Below are 21,151 nucleotides of genomic sequence, written 5' to 3' on the forward strand. Positions count from 1 at the left end.
CCTTCAGGACCCCTGTCTCCTTACAGTGCCCAAGCTTCACACAGCGCGCCTTTTCTGAAGCCTCCAGGACCCCTGTCTCCTTACAGTGCCCAAGCTTCACACAGCGCGCCTTCTCTGAAGCCTCCATGACCCCTGTCTCCTTAAAGTACCCAAGCTTCACACAGCGCGCCTTCTCTGGAGCCTCCAGGACCCCTGTCTCCTTACAGTGCCCAAGCTTCACACAGCGCGCCTTCTCTGAAGCCTCCATGACCCCTGTCTCCTTACAGTGCCCAAGCTTCACACAGCGCGCCTTCTCTGAAGCCTCCTGGACCCCTGTCTCCTTACAGTGCCCAAGCTTCACACAGCGTGCCTTCTCTGGAGCCTTCAGGACCCCTGTCTCCTTACAGTGCCCAAGCTTCACACAGCGTGCCTTCTCTGGAGCCTCCAGGACCCCTGTCTCCTTACAGTGCCCAAGCTTCACACAGCGCGCCTTCTCTGAAGCCTCCTGGACCCCTGTCTCCTTACAGTGCCCAAGCTTCACACAGCGTGCCTTCTCTGGAGCCTTCAGGACCCCTGTCTCCTTACAGTGCCCAAGCTTCACACAGCGTGCCTTCTCTGGAGCCTCCAGGACCCCTGTCTCCTTACAGTGCCCAAGCTTCACACAGCGCGCCTTCTCTGAAGCCTCCAGGACCCCTGTCTCCTTACAGTGCCCAAGCTTCACACAGCGTGCCTTCTCTGGAGCCTCCAGGACCCCTGTCTCCTTACAGTGCCCAAGCTTCACACAGCGCGCCTTCTCTGAAGCCTCCAGGACCCCTGTCTCCTTACAGTGCCCAAGCTTCACACAGCGTGCCTTCTCTGGAGCCTCCAGGACCCCTGTCTCCTTACAGTGCCCAAGCTTCACACAGCGTGCCTTCTCTGAAGCCTCCAGGACCCCTGTCTCCTTACAGTGCCCAAGCTTCACACAGCATGCCTTCTCTGGAGCCATCAGGACCCCTGTCTCCTTACAGTGCCCAAGCTTCACACAGCGCATCTTCTCTGAAGCCTCCAGGACCCCACCTCTTACAGTGCCCAAGCTTCACACAGCGCAACTTCTCTGAAGCCTCCAGGACCCCTGTCTCCTTACAGTGCCCAAGCTTCACACAGCGCACCTTCTCTGAAGCCTCCAGGACCCCACCTCCTTACAGTGCCCAAGCTTCACACAGCGTGCCTTCTCTGAAGCCTTCAGGATCCCACCTCCTTACAGTGCCCAAGCTTCACACAGCGCGCCTTTTCTGAAGCCTCCAGGACCCCTGTCTCCTTACAGTGCCCAAGCTTCACACAGCGCACCTTCTCTGAAACCTCCAGGACCCCTGTCTCCTTACAGTGCCCAAGCTTCACACAGCGTGCCTTCTCTGAAGCCTCCAGGGCCCCTGTCTCCTTACAGTGCCCAAGCTTCACACAGCGTGCCTTCTCTGAAGCCTCCAGGACCCCTGTCTCCTTACAGTGCCCAAGCTTCACACAGCGTGCCTTCTCTGAAGCCTCCAGGACCCCTGTCTCCTTACAGTGCCCAAGCTTCACACAGCGTGCCTTCTCTGAAGCCTCCAGGACCCCTGTCTCCTTACAGTGCCCAAGCTTCACACAGCATGCCTTCTCTGGAGCCATCAGGACCCCTGTCTCCTTACAGTGCCCAAGCTTCACACAGCGCATCTTCTCTGAAGCCTCCAGGACCCCACCTCTTACAGTGCCCAAGCTTCACACAGCGCAACTTCTCTGAAGCCTCCAGGACCCCTGTCTCCTTACAGTGCCCAAGCTTCACACAGCGCACTTCTCTGAAGCCTCCAGGACCCCACCTCCTTACAGTGCCCAAGCTTCACACAGCGTGCCTTCTCTGAAGCCTTCAGGATCCCACCTCCTTACAGTGCCCAAGCTTCACACAGCGCGCCTTTTCTGAAGCCTCCAGGACCCCTGTCTCCTTACAGTGCCCAAGCTTCACACAGCGCACCTTCTCTGAAACCTCCAGGACCCCTGTCTCCTTACAGTGCCCAAGCTTCACACAGCGTGCCTTCTCTGAAGCCTCCAGGGCCCCTGTCTCCTTACAGTGCCCAAGCTTCACACAGCGTGCCTTCTCTGAAGCCTCCAGGACCCCTGTCTCCTTACAGTGCCCAAGCTTCACACAGCGTGCCTTCTCTGAAGCCTCCAGGACCCCTGTCTCCTTACAGTGCCCAAGCTTCACACAGCGTGCCTTCTCTGAAGCCTCCAGGACCCCTGTCTCCTTACAGTGCCCAAGCTTCACACAGCGTGCCTTCTCTGAAGCCTCCAGGACCCCTGTCTCCTTACAGTGCCCAAGCTTCACACAGCGTGCCTTCTCTGAAGCCTCCAGGAGGGTGGGCCAGTGACATCTGTCTCTCTGCAGATCGTATCAGGCCAAAAGAAGTGCACAGCTAATGCACTGCTGGCTATCCCTGCACATATCTAACTGTTTACATTAATAAAATAATTGATGCCACCAAGATTAACTGGTAAATTCATGAATTATCAGTTATATATATATTTACTATACAGTATAAATCCAAGGTTCTTTTTATGCAAATTATTATTGTGGAAAAATATATTTTTCTAATATTATCAGGTATTGGATTATACCAAAGTAAACACTTCCATTTTAAGTATTTAAGTCCCTCGCTCTGGCTTGTAAGGGCACACATACATGCTAGGTGACATTAGCCAATAAGTGGACAGAGGCGTGCCTTTTACAACCACTCTTTTTCCTGTAACAGGAAGCATAAGAAGGCATGCAAAAATGTATAAACTGCTATAAATTTATTGCAGTGTGTCTCACAGATGGGAAAGGAAGATCACAGTGCAATGCATTGTGGGTTATGTAGTTCCTGCATGCTGTCTTGGAGAAGTTGTTACAATTCGTAACATCAGTGTTTTAGTCCCTCCTCCCCTGCCAGGCTTTCAAATGCTACAGAAACAGAAGGACTGTTTTGCAGTTGGATTTCCACATATAAAAATGGAACTTAAATGAGTATTCAAGGCAGGAACAAGAGCGAGCATGCGTGATACAGTTCGTTATGCCCAACTGTCCCTTCTTTCTATACTCAATATAGATATGAGACACATTTTGCACAAACTAAAACTATGATAGCTAGTATGACAGATCAATAAAAGGAAGGAAACCTGGTTTTACTGTTCCTTTAAAGCTGGAACCCTATTCCTCTGTGACCTTATTCCATGTTGGGCCAGCTTACTAGAAGATCATGTAATAATAATCCGTGCCAAGCACAATGACACGATTCAGTAGCACGAACTTCTTAATCAGAAACACATCCCGCTGTTTGAGTCAAGTTCCCTGCACTTAGGGTTACAGAATTCCTTATCCAAATAGTGAGAAGCTTTATTCTTTAAGAAATAAAAACACACATTGAAAGAGTGGAATAAAGATAATGAAATATACATAGGGTTGCCAATGACAAGCTCTTTGTGTGCTTTATCTCTGTGTGGGATTATTTACGTACAGCTCTGAAATCTGCTACTGAATTCATAACAAGGGGAACTAAGATTTCGGATGCAGAAGCGGCTGCGTTTGTTTCCTATCCCTATAGACATTAAGGGAACAGAAATGGTGGAAAATGGCTCATTATAAAAGGCAAATTTAATGGAAACTCTCAGTGCTGAATGGCCCAACAAAAAGTCTGCTTGCTCTGCCGCACCTTGAAATATTGTTTCCCATCAGAACGTGACAGTAAATTCCCATTAGTTGGTTCCTCTATGGTTCCTCTTTACTTCCTGCTGTTCCAATCAGTTGGTTGGCCTGAATGGCACAATATAAAGGTGGCTGTAGATTTATATGGCCCTCTATCAATCTATCTATCTCTCAATTATCTATCTATCTATCATCTCTCTGTCATCTATCTATCTATCATTTATCTGTCTATATATCTATGATCTCTCTGTCATCTATCTATCTATCTATCAATCATCATCTATCTATCTATCTATCTATCTATCATTTATCTGTCTACCTATCTATGATCTCTCTGTCATCTATCTATCTATCTATCATTTTTCTGTCTATCTATCTATCTATCTATCTATCTATCTATCTATCTATCTATCTATCTGCCATTGGGTAAAAAAAAAAAATAAACAATGCCCACCTTAAAGTTATGGTTTACCTTTAAGTTGACTTTTAGTATGTTATAAAATGGCCATTTAATTGGTCTTCTTTATTTATTTTTAATGATATACTTATTATATACTTTCAAATGGGGGTCACTGACCCCATCAGTCAAAAAACTATTATTCTGTAAACCAACTGCTTTGCAGAGCTCTGGAGCACAATACCAGAATTTTATTGTAGGTCTATTAAATTTAAGGTATAAAATAATGATTGCCCATATACTGAGGTTATTTAGCCAAACTCCCGTATCTGTATCATCACTGCCAATAACCTTTTCTGCATTGGAAATGTCCGTCATCTCCCTGTTTCGCAACTGCTTTACCTTCCCTTTTCGTGGTGTCTGCGTTACTGGCTTTCTACTCATTTGCCGCTGCCTTGTTATATCCTCTCGAAATAGTTTTTACGCTGTCAGTCTTTTGGCAAGGATGAAGAGCATCTGCAATCAAGATGGAGTCTATACTTGGTGACAGCATGCAGTTTACAAGATTTATTTCATATCACATGAAAATTGAGGATGGTGAATGTCTGGCATATGTGTTGGGATATTGCACTTATATTGGCAGCAGGATGTGGGGAAAGGTAAATGAGAAATACAAAGGCCTCAAGCCGAGTAGTGTTCTGTATTGACAGTTCTTGTTTCTCCTAACTGGGTAGGGTGGGGGGCTGGGAAGGGGTTGTAGTAAGCGCTGACCCCCTCCAAAGATTTTTGCAGAGGGCCCGACGTTGTTTAGTTACACCACTGTATATACATGTAGTTAAGTGCTTGCCAACAGTGATGAGCAAATTTTTTCGCAAAGCATGGATTTGCAGCGAATTTCCACATTTCGCCATTGGGAAACTTCAGCAAAAATTAGCCATGGAAAAAATTGTCGTTGCCGGAAAAAAATCGCAGTTGCATCAAACAAAAAAGTTGCGCTTGTGTTGAATTGGGCACGGTCTCGTCAAAATAGGCACGAAACGGAACAGATTCACTCATCAATACTACAACATGCAAGGGACGAGGACGTGGGCTGTATGTGAGCAGTTATGTGACTGATGGACCATTCATCCAAAAGCCTCATTGAATAATGGTGGTCCCAGTTGTTTATGTAGACATTATAGTATTTAGGTTGTATAATACCAGATATCCACATGCCCAAAACTGTACATATTTATACCTGAATAGCTACCAAGGTGCTTTATATGATACATACCGCACTTAGTATGGAGAGAGGTTGAAGGAAGGAGACTCCCACATCTATAGGTTTTGTATATAGAAAGTGTGATTTAGATGAAGCAGATTGTTCTGATAAATATGTTTGTGCATCAATAAGTCAGACAAAAGAGAAAGAATTCATGATTTATGGCTTCCCCACTGCATAGTTAAAGGAGAAGCAAAGAAATAAACTTCCTGAAGAAGAAAATGGAATCTGAGAGCCACATCTGATACAGCCCTGGCAGGGATTATTAACTGTCACAGCCAACAAGATTAGCACATATTTTACTTTTTTTTTAAGGATGAAAGGCTGCACTGATACAGAATGGATAGGCAGCCGCATAAACAGTTCACAAGAGGACAGACATCAGGATATGTTTAAGCAGATGAATGGCTTTGGTGATATCAAATATGCATTTAGTTTCCATTATGTATTGCAGGGGGATTATATAATACACCAAGAACCCTGAATATCCTGTAAAATAAATCCTTATAAACACGACTTTATAGTGTCAGTTATATAAAGAACAATGTAGGAAGAGCACCTTGACTATTATACAGGCCATTATACAGGCTTTATACAGGTTATAGAACTCCTTGGTGACTTCTAATATGCTCATATTATTCAAAAGATGGTGCATTTATAAGGTGGACTTTTATAAGAATATTGTTTGTAGGATATTCATGGCTTGTATATATTATAGGGAAGAATGTAGCTCCTTAATGTAAAATATATGGATATAAGACATCACTGAGTGGCATGGCCATATAAAAACATGATGTTAAACACCAAGTGATTTTATGGAGGTTTTATAAGGTTACTTATATATTACTGAATATATAATTATATAAATAGAGAATTCTGGCTAGCCTGTCAAGACCAGGCCCGGACTGGCAATCTGTGGGTTGTGGCAAATGCCAGAGGGGCTGCTGTAAGGTGCCATAGACAGTCACTATTTATTGGGCTGGTGGGGGGGCTGTTTGGGCCTCTGTGTACTTAATATGCCAGGGTCTATGTAATCCCAGTCCAGACCTGGTCAAGACACCCAGTAGCTACCACTCTAAACCTTATGACCCCTACCAAAATCACCCACCCATCACCTCATGACCCACCCATCTCCCACCACCACATATAACCTACATAATGCTGCAAAACAGCACCCATAGCACTTATGGTGTTCCAGGGAGGATAAAGAAAGGAAGACAGGAGAGGTGAATAGACCAAGGGAGGTGGGGTCACAAACATCTATGGCTCCCCCCCCACACCACTCTGTAGGGCATAGAGATATAAGAGCAAAGAAAATGAGCAGATAGGAAGCAGGGGAGATTATGGACTCCCACAGTAGCTTAAAATAGAAATGTGCCCCCTACTAAAATTTACAAAGACATTAGAAGTCGCCTCTGAGTTACATGGTCTGCGTAAAATGTTTGGTCTAATAATGTGGCCATTTGGTCTAATAATGTAACCAAAACATTGGTCCTTGGGGATCTCACATAAACTGCTGCCTTGTGCCTTTATATGGTCACAGCACTCTCCTGTGACTTCTAATATCCTTATCATGTATAATAGGGGGGTACATGAATTACTTGTCTGAATTAAAATCTGAAAACTCCTTAGGAGTTCTTTATTTACTTGGACAGAGATTGTGCTCTCCCAAGCTTAAGTGTCCCAGGCGTGTTCCAGGCTAATGGGTGACTCCAGATGGTAACCCGGTCAGTGCCCTTATCCTACAGGGGCCGAGAGGATTCTTGCAGTCGCCTGACTCAGCACTTATCTACTTGTCACGCTTCAAGCAGTTTTAAGCCTGTAAGTGACTGATACGGCAGCCTCACCGCTTTGTTTTAGAAAATCACTAGCTCATAAAAAAAAGAAAGAAATCCTTTTTTTTAAAGTTATATCACAGTATATCAGAGTTGAATTCCCGTATGCACAGGGGGGGAAAAACAGAATCGTTAATGAGATTTTTTATACAGATATGAGCGTCAGCTTTCCAGCTATTAAATATCGTCTTTTCTCCTTTTATGAAACAGGATTAGTAAGGGTTAATAATTCACATGATTTCCATGAAAGTATAAAAGCGCTTTGTTAATGTGTAAGTGCCAGTTCCCATTGGCCTCCTCTTATGGGTTAGCAGGTTAACTAGTGAATAGCCAGTAAGTGTTCATGGAACTTTTTCTATCTATCTATCTAAAGACAATCTTTTGGAGCACTCACCCAGCACCTGATCTGGGAACTAGCACTTATATTATAGTGTCACCCACTGTGACCTACAGCACTTATACTGCACAGATGTGTGTCTGTAAGTTACCATCCCATATAGATTGTAAGCTCTACGGGGCAGGGACCTCCATCCTCTTGTGTCTTTGACTCTTAACTTATTGCAGCTGTATTTATCTTGTATCTATCTGTATTTATTGTTGTACTTTGTATTTATCTATTATTATCTTAATAATCCAGTTTGTAATAATGTATTCTACTGTACAGCGCTGCGTACATAAGTAGCGCTTTATAAATAAAGATATACATCTATCTATCTATCATCTATCTATCTATCTATCTATCTATCTATCTATCTATCTATCATCTTTCTCTTTCTCTCTGTCTCTGTCTTTTATATATCTCGTTATCTACCTTGACCATCTACCTACCAATTTCTTAAACTAGCTATACATGATAAGATTCTTTTGTTTGGCAAGGTTGCCAAATGAGCAGATCTTTCCACCGATATGGGCACTATTGGATTACAATGGGAATAGGAGCCATCAGATTAAGGACTGTATCAATGAGCCGATGTAGCCACCAATCCGATGGGAAAATCAAACCTGCTTGATCGACACCTGGACAATTTTTAGCCAGATATCGGTCAAGCAGGCCCGGCCCAATACACAGGTCTGAAGGACTCAAATTTGTCTATCTATCTATTATCTAGCATCTATCTATCAGTCTGTCTGTCCCGCAGTGATGTAGTCCCTGATCCAATGGGAAAATCAAACTTTCCGATCAACACCTGACCAATTTTCATCCAGATATCAGTTGGGTAGGCAGATAAGCCACTGAATTGGTCTGAGGGACTCATATCGACAGCTTAAATTTGTCTGTGTATTGTTACCTTTAGTCTAGTGCAGTGCTGTCCAACTGGCGGCCCGCGACCCCCCTCTGTGTGGCCCCCCACCTATCTGGCTGCTTTGATGGCTTACCTTTGTGTAAGCTTTAAATGGTATCAGTACTGTGATTAACTGCCCCCCTGCATGGTTCTCACCTCAGATTCAGGCTGTAATCAGGCTGTATTGTTTAAATATGTAATCTCCTGTACTGTTCACACCTTTTAATCTCTGCATTGTTCACCCCCTGCAGTGTTCACACCTCAGGCTCAGGCTGTAATCACCCCCATTGTTCCCCTGTTCACACCTCAGGAGCAGTAGAAACCCACAAATAATCCCTGCATACTACAAAAAGACCATATACTGAGGTGGTACTGCAATTAAAAAGTTTTTAAATATATAGTTATTGTGCAGACTGTAGGAGCAGTGCCAGCATTGTGTCACTGTAGGCTGCCTGTGTGTGCCATACACACAGGCAGCATACGGCAAGCAGAGTATGGCACACACAGGCAGGGTAGGGAAGGCAGAGTATGGCACACACAGGCAGGATAGGGCAGGCAGAGTATGGCACACACAGGCCAAGTATGGCACAAACCAGCCAAGAATAGCACACACAGTGAAAGTATGGCACGCAGGCAGGGTAGGGCAGGCAGAGTATGGCACACACAGGCAGGGTAGGGAAGGCAGAGTATGGCACACACAGGCCAAGTATGGCACAAACCAGCCAAGAATAGCACACACAGTGAAAGTATGGCACGCAGGCAGGGTAGGGCAGGCAGAGTATGGCACACACAGGCAGGGTAGGGAAGGCAGAGTATGGCACACACAGGCAGGGTAGGGCAGGCAGAGTATGGCACACAGGCAGGGTAGGGCAGGCAGAGTATGGCAGGTTTTTGCTGTCCTACAACCATTAATATGGGTATGGTCATGTGATAACATGGGTGTGGTTTCAAGTGGGTGTGGTTTCAAAAAGGGGAGTGGTCAAAACTGGCTTCCATTATCGGCCCTCCACCACGTAGGTCGGAAAAATTCCGGCCCTCGGTACAACAGAAGTTGGACAGCACTGGTCTAGTGCATCTCCTTACTAGATGAATGGCTTATAACCTGCACCCTATGAAGAATGACATTTGAGTCAATCTTTATAGTTTATACATTACAGGTATGGGGCTTGTTATCCACAATGCTCGGGACATGGGGTTTTCCGGATAAGGGATGTTTCCGTAATTTGGATCTCCATAACTTACGTCTGCTAAAAATCATTCAAATATTGAATAGACCCAACAGGATTGTTTTACCTTTAATAAGGATTAATTATACCTTAGTAGGGATCAAGTACAAGATACTGTTTTATTATTACAGAGAAAAGGGAATCATTTAACCATTAAATAAACCCAATAGGGCTGTTCTGCCCCCAATAAGGGGTAATTATACCTTAGTTGGGATCAAGTACAGGTACTGTTTTATTATTACAGAGAAAAGGGAATCATTTAACCATGAAATAAACCCAATAGGGCTGTTCTGCCCCCAATAAGGGGTAATTATATCTTAGTTGGGATCAAGTACAGGTACTGTTTTATTATTATAGGGAAAAGGGAATCATTTAACCATTAAATAAACCCAATAGGGCTGTTCTGCCCCCAATAAGGGGTAATTATATCTTAGTTGGGATCAAGTACAGGTACTGTTTTATTATTACAGGGAAAAGGGAATCATTTAACCATTAAATAAACCCAATAGGGCTGTTCTCCCCAACATCCTTCAGCTGCCCCATACCTTCCTCCGGCTCCTCCCAGCATCCTCCCCAACATCCTTCAGCTCCCCCCAGCATCCACCCAACATCCTCCAGCTCCTCCCAGCGTCCTCCCCAACATCCTTCAGCTCCCCCCAGCATCCACCCAACATCCTCCAGCTCCTCCCAGCGTCCTCCCCAACATCCTTCAGCTCCCCCCAACATCCTCCCCTACATCCTTCAGCTCACCCCAGCGTCCTCCCCAACATCCTTCAGCTCCCCCCAACATACTCCCCAACATCCTTCAGCTCCCCCCAACATACTTTCCAACATCCTTCAGCTCCCCCCAACATCCTCCCCAACATCCTTCAGCTCCCCCCAACATACTCCCCAACATCCTTCAGCTCCCCCCAACATACTTTCCAACATCCTTCAGCTCCCCCCAACATCCTCCCCAACATCCTTCAGCTCCCCCCAACATACTCCCCAACATCCTTCAGCTCCCCCCAACATACTTTCCAACATCCTTCAGCTCCCCCCAACATCCTCCCCAACATCCTTCAGCTCCCCACAACATCCTCCCCAACATCCTTCAGCTCCCCCCAACATCCTCTCCAACATCCTTCAGCTCCCCCCAACATCCTCCCCAACATCCTTCAGCTCCCCCCAACATCCTTCAGCTGCCCCTTACCTTCCTCCAGTGTCCTCCCCAGCGTCCCCCTGCTTTCTGTTGCTCCCCCTGCTCCTACCACCACCCGCCCGCTTCCTCCGGCTGCGCCCCAGGGCTCTCCTTCTCCTCCTCGTGACGTCACACGCATGTCTCTTGAGCGCCGCAGCTTCTGCACTGTGAATGCCTTTATGTTAGAACTGAACTGAGCGGCACAGAAGCTGCGGCGTTAAGGAGAGACATGCGTGTGACGTCACGGGAGCAGAGCACTTTAGAAAACGGGACAGATCCGCAGCTATCCAGGAAGTGGGACAGGGTGGCAAAATCGGGACTGTCCCGCATAAAGTGGGACAGTTGGGAGGTATGCTTAGGGTTCAGCATCTCTATAGTAGTAATTGCACTGATTTTAGGACTGCCATGTAATGTCATCTATAATAAATTACTAATCAGCCTTATATTGTGACAGTTATATTTTCTATACAGTATATTGTCCCTAAGCTCAGGCAAGTGACAGCAGCACAGAGCATGTATAGAGAAGCAGCAGAAAAGAAGATGGGGGGCTACTGGGGCATCTCTGGAGACATAAATCTTTCCTGCTAAAGGGCTATGGTCACCTTGGGCTGGTAAATAATCCCAAAACATAATGTACAACATATTGGCCCTACTTCATTAATTAAGCTTTAGTTCTCTTTTAAATCTATTTAATCAATGTATCCCTTTGGGTTCCAATGCACTTGCGGTGCCCCATATTGCCAGTTAACACACAGTATAGATTTAGTAGCATTTTAATGGTAATTTAAAAACTACCTCTCTGCCAGTAAAGAACTTCAGAGCCAGAGCTGTAGATTTCATGGCACTCAAAAGGTTAAAGTTGTAGCCCATGAAAGCCTGAGTTTATCCTTATCCCCGTACCAGGCTACAAACTGGATTTAATTCCCTTCACAGCACAATGACATCCAGTCACAGTCTAGGCTGACAAATTCTAGAATGTTCCACTCTTTCAATTTACTTTTTAAACTCTGATCTGGCACATGTGCAAAGTAATTTAAAGTGGAATGCACGGAGCAAACCATGAGAACCCGTCCAATACCGAGAAAATGATTGGTATTAAAGGGTAAGGAAAGGTGAAATCACTGCAGGTTGCAAAGTTGATTGTACCTGTCCCTGCCCTTTAAGTGTAATTTATGAACCAGAGACAAGTGCCAAGCAGTAAAAAGGATGCCATCTTTCTAACTTGTTGAAAACAAGCAGTGGCATCACATGGGGCAGAAGATGAAGAGATACTGGGGGAATCTGCCCTGCTAAAGGGCTGTGGTTGCCCTGGACTGGTACAGATGCACAAAACAATGTACAACATTTCTAAACTTCTTTTTAGTTAGGGTTTAGTTCTCCTTTAAACTGTGCCTTTACAAACACCTTAGTCATTGTGGATCATGTCTAAACACACAAATTAAGCCAAATTAACCCTAAACAGAGTTGTCACATTTCAGTGGATTCAACTCCGGACGGGGACGCGACATCAGTGGGTGGGCAGGGATGTGACATCATGTGGGTGGGCTGGTCGCATCACAGGTAAGGGGCTATGATTGGACAAACTTCTCATCAATTTTGGAGAGTCCTGCCTGGTTTTCCAAATTGGGAAAACCAGGCAGGCAGTTTTGACCTGGACAGCCCTTCCAAAAACCAGGCCATCCGGGTCAAAACCAGACAGGTGGCAACCCTAACCCTAATGCCCTTATTGATATATGGGGGGCTGGAACTTACACGCAGACTTAGGAAAACTTGCAACTCACTTCTTATTGCATTACCTGGGGAATCAGACACAAATTGCATTGTACAGGTATAGGACCCATTATCCAGAATGCTAGTTGGAATCAATTACAAGGCTCTGTTTTATTTCTACATAGAAAAAGGAAATCAGTTTTAAAATTCTGAATTATTTGATTAAAATGGAGTCTATGGGAGACAGGCATTCTGTAATTCGGAGCTTTCTGGATAACGGGTTTCCAGATAAGGGGTCCGATACCTGTACGATACTTAGTGGTTGCCTGCAATGTCACAAAAACATGGTAATTCTTGACAGAAAAGGCCATCTCCCATAGACTCCATTATAAGAAAATAATTCTAATTTTTAAAAATGATTTCACTTTTCTCTGTAATAATAAAACAGTACCTTGTACTTGATCCCAACTAAGATATAATTACCCCTTATTGGGGGCAGAACAGCCCTATTGGGTTTATTTCTTGGTTAACTGATTCCCTTTTCTATGTAATAATAAAACAGTACCTGTACTTGATCCCAACTAAGATATAATTACCCCTTATTGGGGGCAGAACAGCCCTATTGGGTTTATTTCTTGGTTAAATGATTCCCTTTTCTCTGTAATAATAAAACAGTACCTTGTACTTGATCCCAACTAAGATATAATTACCCCTTATTGGGGCAGAACAGCCCTATTGGGTTTATTTAATGGTTAAATGGTTCCCTTTTCTCTGTAATAATAAAACAGTACCTTGTACTTGATCCCAACTAAGATATAATTACCCCTTATTGGGGGCAGAACAGCCCTATTGGGTTTATTTCATGGTTAAATGATTCCCTTTTCTCTGTAATAATAAAACAGTACCTGTACTTGATCCCAACTAAGATATAATTACCCCTTATTGGGGGCAGAACAGCCCTATTGGGTTTATTTAATGGTTAAATGATTCCCTTTTCTCTGTAATAATAAAACAGTACCTTGTACTTGATCCCAACTAAGATATAATTACCCCTTATTGGGGGCAGAACAAGCCTATTGGGTTTTTCAATATTTAAATGATTTTTAGCAGACTTAAGTTATGGAGATCCAAATTATGGAAAGATCCCTTATCTGGAAAACCCCAGGTCCCGAGCATTCTGAATAACAGGTCTCATACCATAAAATGTTAAATTTTTCCAGTATCACTGCAGCAGCTGCACGTTCCCCCCAGCCTGGGCCGGCATCACATTTACCCACTGAAAAGCATTTAATGAGGGGCTTTAGGTGACCATTGTTTGCTCAGGTGGTAGATTGGCAGAGAATAATGAAATTCAGGCTAAAAATATTCTTATCAGATAATCTGATCATGACTTTAAAATTAAAAATGAGCTTCATCATAGAAACGGGGAGGATGGTGGTTTGATTTATTAAAGTCAAGTTCATGTTTTGTCATATAAAAAAAAGTCTTTTCTTTTTTCTTTCTTGTCTTCTTTATTGTAATTAAGAAAACGTAAAACCCTGTAGAAGCCAGACAGGTATGGAGATCCAAATGATTCCCTTAAAAAAATAGTATAATAAAACAGGCCCTGCCTGTGTTTATAGTTGTAAAGCTGGACAAGACTGGTGCATTTAATGCACAGGTATGAGACCCATTATCCAGAATGCTTGGCTTTCCGGATAAGTGATCTTTCCGTAATTTGGATCTTTTAAAAAAATTATTTAAACAGTAATTACACCCAGTATTATTGTTCTGCCCCCAATAATGGGTAATTATATGTTAGTTGGGATCAAGTACAGGTACTGTTTTATTATTACAGAGAAAAGGGAATCATTTAACCATTAAATAAACCCAATAGGGCTGCTCTGCCCCCAATAAGGGGTAATTATATCTTAGTTGGGATCAAGTACAGGTACTGTTTTATTATTACAGAGAAAAGGGAATCATTTAACCATTAAATAAACCCAATAGGGCTGTTCTGCCCCCAATAAGGGGTAATTATATCTTAGTTGGGATCAAGTACAGGTACTGTTTTATTATTACAGAGAAAAGGGAATCATTTAACCATTAAATAAACCCAATAGGGCTGCTCTGCCCCCAATAGGGGGTAATTATATCTTAGTTGGGATCAAGTACAGGTACTGTTTTATTATTACAGAGAAAAGGGAATCATTTAACCATTAAATAAACCCAATAGGGCTGTTCTGCCCCAATAAGGGGTAATTATATCTTAGTTGGGATCAAGTACAGGTACTGTTTTATTATTACAGAGAAAAGGGAATCATTTAACCATTAAATAAACCCAATAGGGCTGTTCTGCCCCCAATAAGGGGTAATTATATCTTAGTTGGGATCAAGTACAAGGTACTGTTTTATTATTACAGAGAAAAGGGAAATCATTTTTAAAAATGTGAATTATTTAATTAAAATGGAGTCTATGGGAGATGGCCTTTCTGTAATTTGGAACATTCTGGATAATGGGTTTCCGGATAATGAGTCCAATACCTGTATAATCATAATTGCAAATCTTTTATTCATAGTGTGAATATTTTAAACATGGCATATTCGCACATAGGGAATATTTACACCACAACTTTGGTGGCGGAAAAAATGTTCAGTAAACTGATTTCGCAAGTTGTGAATTTATATTCGCAAAGTGAAAAATGGTGCTATATTTGTACACAGTAAACACGCAAAGAGAGCATGCTCGCAAACTGCAATCTCATTCTCGAATTTTTGTGCGCAATTCACATATCACTGCGGTTGGTAAAAAAGGAAAGATGGGCACAGCAGCGCAAAACTAAACGTTTAAGGGAAAAGATGCGTAAAACCTTCATTTGCGAAAAAAAATATGTGCTGCGTGAACTTTATAAATGACCCCCGGTGCTTTATTTTCCATAGGAAAATATATGATAAGCTGTATAAAAGTTGCCCAAACATCTGGTTTTAAAGAACATTGTTTTTAAAAAATTGCCTAGGGTTCTTAGATATTTTAACTCTACAATCTAAAGATAAATCACATCTTGACAGGTTATAAGGGAAAACATAAATATATAAGTACGGGTGTAGGATCTATATTGTAATACAGAATGCTTGGGACCTGGGCTTTTCTTGATAAGATATTTTTTGTAATTTGGATCTCCACACTATAACACATTTAACCCCAATAGGGTTGTTTTGCCACCAATATGGATTCATTCAGCTTAGTTATCAGCAAGTAATGTTTTATTATTACAAAGAAAAATTAAAAACATTTTTTTTTAATTCTAATTAGGTAACAGGTTCATTAAATTGGAGCTCTTTGTATATCAGGTTTCTGGATCAGAGATCCCATTTGGTACATTTTTTCACAATTGTTGCTACTCTGTAAAACTTTACCGTTTTACTGTTTATCTTCCATTCTAGAGTGATTTGCTACGGCACAGAAAATAACTGCCATATCCTTTCTCCTTGTATGTTTTGACAGTCAGAAAAGTTTGGGGAAATGGGGAAAATGATTGCATTGTTTGGAATCCTCCAGGATTCCTCCACTTTGATATCATCATTTCTCATTTTATTCCATGAAGTTTTTACAAAGTGCAGTGAGCAGGAGATGGTTTCTATGCAGTAGGTCTCCAATGATTGCGCTGCACTGATTTAGCTAGAAACCCGGCCCTAATGGTCACACCATGTTTCATACAGTCTCACACTGTGTGTATAAAGTTTCACATCTGGTTTGTGCTTATTTTTAGACAGCTAGGTATCAGAAGCCCACTAGCCATTCATAAGGGTAATGGGACACGAGGCTGTTTTGGGTGCTTTAAATGTCTTGTCTTTAAGTAGCCCAAATACATAGGGTTAGAAATAGCCTAGACAGACCAACACTGCACTAGCCTGACAGGCGCTGGTATGATAGTTGCCTCAACAACCTTTATTAGAACACTTCCCTGCCTGAGACCACCCTGTGTGTCATTACCCTACAGTAGCAGTGGTCAGAATTGGTTTACGTCCCCCTGAACGTCTACCACTTGGTCAGGGCCATTTAGCTGATAACAAGATATAGTTAAACAATAGTGTATCAGCTCCTGTCCCAAGAATATCTATGGCAGCAAATACATGATTATCCCAAGTCTCTCCCTACTTGACCTTCAAACAGGACTTTAACCTGGCTATACCTAGTCCGATAAAACATACCAACTTTGCTCCTCCAGACAAAGTCAGCACCTTATTGGGCCCTCAGGAGGGCCTGCCCAGGCAAATATCTAGCTAGCGGATTTAAAAATCACATTAGACAAAGTCCACACCGGCACATTGATGTGTCCTCATCCGCCAGGTCCCTTTGTAGGTCCCACAGAATGAAACCATGAAACAAAAATAATGTATACATTTCATGCTAACACATGAAGTTAAATTATATATAATTACAGAGCATTGTTATTCAAACAAGAATTAAATATACAATTATTATTTAAATACAGGTATGAGATCCCTTATCCAGAAACCCATTATCCAAGAAGTTTCAGTAGACCATCTTCCATAGAGTCCACTTTAAGCAAACATTTCTACTTTTTTAAAATGATATCCTATTTCTCTGTAATAATAAAACAGTAGCTTATACTTGATGGGAACTAAGCTGCATGAATCCATATTGGAGGCAAAACAATCTTATTGGGTTTAATACTTAAATGATATTTAGCAGACTTAAGGTATGGAGATCCAAATTACGGAAAGATTCCTTATCTAGAAAACCGCAGGTCCAAAGCATTCCAGTTTATAGATCCCATATCTGTTATCAAATGTAAAAATCATTTTAAAAAATCCATCTCAGAGGGAATCACACATAACATACCTTTAATTTGATATCACAGTGTATTGGTATCCAGTTTATGTGGTAACATTCGGTCCCCTCCGAGAAGCTGTTGTCCAATAGGATTTTGAGATCTGCGACGGAATCCCACGTGTAGCAAAACTCTGTCTTATTCAACCAGCACAGATTCTTAACAAAGGGCTGCTCAATGTCGGGGAAGTTGCCCACATTGATCTCCACGTAGGTTTTGTTCTCGCTCAGCGTCTGCACTATAAGGCTTTGAGAGTTCCTTTCCCATATAAGCCCACTGTATTTTCCTTTTATGATCCAATTCTTGTTGGGTTGGTCCACCACTTGCCAGTAAATAATCCCAATAGTCATAACAAAGAAAACGGCAACCCCCAGGCAGGCGACTGCTCCTTTCCATGTTTCATTCATTTCCTTGAGTCCTGAATCCCAGTTGACATCAGGGATTGGGCTGTGGTTTCTCGCACGAGTGTGAGGCATTGCACCCGATATAAAATACTTATGGCAACACCTCACCAAGGATATACCTTTTGCTCTTTATTTTGGTTTTCGGTTCATTGATTAGGTGGGGTAAAGCATGATGGCACTGGCAGGTCCATAAGCCATCTCTAAGCTAACACATGTTGCTATAAGTACCGCAGAGTTATTCCGGTTAGCTCTGTACTCTCAGCAGAAGACGGGAGTCTTGAAATAGCTACAACTGTGCTGATTCCTTTTAGTGCCAGAGACGTCCCACTGCCAGATTTGTCCCAGGTGCTTGAGCAGTGACGTACAGAACACATGTACTCTGCCTACTCAGTTCCACTGCTTGATACCCCCTCTTCTGCCTGCAGATGTCAGCATCCCGCTCTATTATCTCCGTGCCCCATAAGGACTGCAGTTTGTTTTACTATAGGGATCTTGATATTCTTTCATCCATAGGGATACTGCTAATCGGAAAGTAATGCATGATGCAGAATAACTGAGATTTATGTTTTTTGTGATAGAAAATGAAAGAAAAGATGTGATTGGTTGCTATGGATAATGGCACTAGTGCAATTTAGCAAGGCAGCAAATCATTCCTATGTAAACATTATCAGGGTTTTTTTAAAAAAAATCTTCAAAATGTGATCCAATATAAAACATAAAATTGAGTATAGAATAGAGGGGTTTACCCAGCTGGTATCAATGCTCCTCCTCTGATCCATATACTCTGACTCCGGATACAAACATTCAGCTTAAAATCGGCTGCCAGAGAGCAGCCACTTGGACACCAGTCAGACGGAGGATCCAGTTCTTTATTGAAAGTCTTTAGAAACCATACACATTCAACATAGGGCAAGTAGGGTGCCACATTTTAAAAAAATAAATATACCAGCCAGCAGGGGGAGACAAAAGAGGCGGTTTGTGCCATAGGAAGGGGCGGGATGGTGACAAAGAGGGTGGGGCTATGGCATCACGGACATTGCAGGGAGTGTCGGGGACAGGAACATTTTAACGGCTAGGCCAGGGAGGCAACCCTACAGGCAGGGGAAAGGTGGGATTAAAGAGGTGTTTTACCTTTTAATTAACATTTAGTATGTTATAGATAGAGATGTAGCGAACTTTTCGCCGGCGAACTAATTTGCGCGAACATCGGGTGTTCGCGAACTTTTCGCGTATGTTCGCAATTTGGGTTCGCGTGGCGTTTTTCCGCTGCGTTTTTTCTCGGCCTAAAAATGCAGCACAAGTCACACATGGCGTTTTTCAGCAAATCCCGTTTCCATGGTGCTAATAGCGCAAAATAGCAAAAAACACTGCATATTTCCGCTAGGTTTGCCAGCTGCCTTTGCGGTTTTACGCAATGCTGTGTCAACAAAGTATTTTTCAGAGAAAGTTTTGCCCTTGATCCCCCTCCTGCATGCCACTGTCCAGGTCATGGCACCCTTTAAACAACTTTAAAATCAGTTTTCTGGCCAGAAATGGCTTTTCTAGGTTTTAAAGTTCGCCTTCCCATTGAAGTCTATGGGGTTCGCGAATATTCGCACTTTTTGGCGTAAGTTCGCAAACTTTTTTTTTGAGGTTCGCTACATCCCTAGTTATAGAATGTCCTGTTCCAAGCAACTCTGAAATTGGTCTTCATTCATTTTTACATCTTTCCACTCTTCTATTACTCTTTGAGGTTACCATTTTATTAATATCATTATTTTTACTCTATCTAGCTATTCAGTCCCTTTCCTATTCATATTCCATTCTGTCATTCAAATCACTACCTGGTTGCTAAGGTAAACAAGGGCCTAGCAACTAGATAGTTGCTAAAATTCCAAATGGGATAGCTGTGGAACAAAAAGCTAAATAACTGAAAAAAACACAAAAAATAAAAAACAAAGACCAATTGCAAATGTGTTTCAGAATATCACTCTCTATGTCATAGTAAAAGTTAATCCAAAGATGAACAACCCTTTTCATCGGCCACTTCCGCAAAACCCAATAAAAATGTGCGGCTTCATTAGGTTTAGATCTGTGCTAAGCAAACCTTGTTGTACTCACATATAGCCAGCTTGTGTGTACTCTGTAATTCTGGGCAGTGGTTGAATAAACTGGTTATATAGTTTCAACACATCCAGATCCACCAGTCACCCAAAATAAATTGTAATTTATTAGATTTCATTTACCCTCTGTTCACCTAGTCACAGAAACATCTCAGATTAATTGCAGGAGTCTCGGGTGAGTCCCCTATACTGTTAGACTGTCCCTGCCCCCACCTTGACACTACTGCTCTGACTCAAGTGAAGCTTATTCAATGATATTTGATCTTGTGATACCACTGATGGAGCAAAGCAGTGCTCCGCTAGGGGAAAAAGACAGAAAAAGACTCTGGCTTTGGTTTGGGGCTGGCCTACTTCTTGCATGCCTTGGTACGACCGGGTGTAGCTTATTAAATGCATGGTGACACTTTTCTGCTAAATGTGGGGCACACCATTTTCCTCAAAGTGCATGCTATTTACAGAGCTGTCAATCCCCCCTATTTTTTTGGGAGTTACCGGCTTTTGGCTTTTTAACCCCGGTCTCCTGTCGCCCGATAGCATTCTCCTGATTTTTTGCAATCGCCCGAAGTTTGCATCAAATTTTGGGCTCAGTACACACGCAGTGATGTAATTAGAAGCATTTGCGCATGCGTGGGTAGCAATTTTTCCGCTTCAATGTGGCATTTGCGCATGCGTGTGCCGGCGCCTGACGTCACCCCCGGGCACCGCCGCAAATTTCCAGTGTGCCACAGGTTCCCCCAGCTAGCCCGGCCTTACAAGTTGACAGCTCTGAATTTACCAGACCACACCCTGTTCTGAGAACAGAATTGCATGATATTTTGTTGCTTATCATCACATGTAAGTATAAGTAAAATGATGAATAGGAAGTTCTTTCAGTTCCACTGTACATTGCAGATAATGCTTATTAGTGCATACTTACAATAATCCATTCTATGGAAAGGAACAGTTTTCAGGCATAATTAGACCAATTATAAGGGGATTATAGGGGTCATATAGTGGATAACTAAGGACTTGGAGGACTAAGGGGGAAAATCATGCCCTTAGTGTTCATTCAATAGGTATTTACATTAGCAGTCTTGCTTCACTCTGCATATTAGTGCATGCATTACAATAATCCATTGTATAGAAAGGAACCGTTTTCCAGTATAATTAGAACATGGATTCCCATTTTTTGACACAGGTAATGGACGGCTGTCAGTATGTTATGTTATTTCCGCTATTAATACCCTTTTCTTGATCTTTTATTTCCTTTTT

At 42.7% G+C, this 21,151-nt stretch overlaps 1 protein-coding gene across 1 annotated transcript in view; it reads right to left on the reverse strand.

Moving 5' to 3' along the window:
* LOC100494358 (SITS-binding protein) overlaps positions 1 to 18,061 on the reverse strand; it is a 44,203-nt gene extending 26,142 nt beyond the window's left edge. The window contains exon 1 of the mRNA XM_031900572.1: positions 17,406 to 18,061. Coding sequence (XP_031756432.1) covers positions 17,406 to 17,870 — 465 coding nt within the window. The 5' untranslated portion in view covers positions 17,871 to 18,061. The remainder of the gene's footprint in view (positions 1 to 17,405) is intronic.
* Between the last annotated feature and the right edge of the window lie 3,090 nt (positions 18,062 to 21,151).

Source organism: Xenopus tropicalis, chromosome 4, assembly GCF_000004195.4.
Source record: "Xenopus tropicalis strain Nigerian chromosome 4, UCB_Xtro_10.0, whole genome shotgun sequence".
NCBI classification, from domain to species: Eukaryota; Metazoa; Chordata; class Amphibia; order Anura; family Pipidae; genus Xenopus; species Xenopus tropicalis.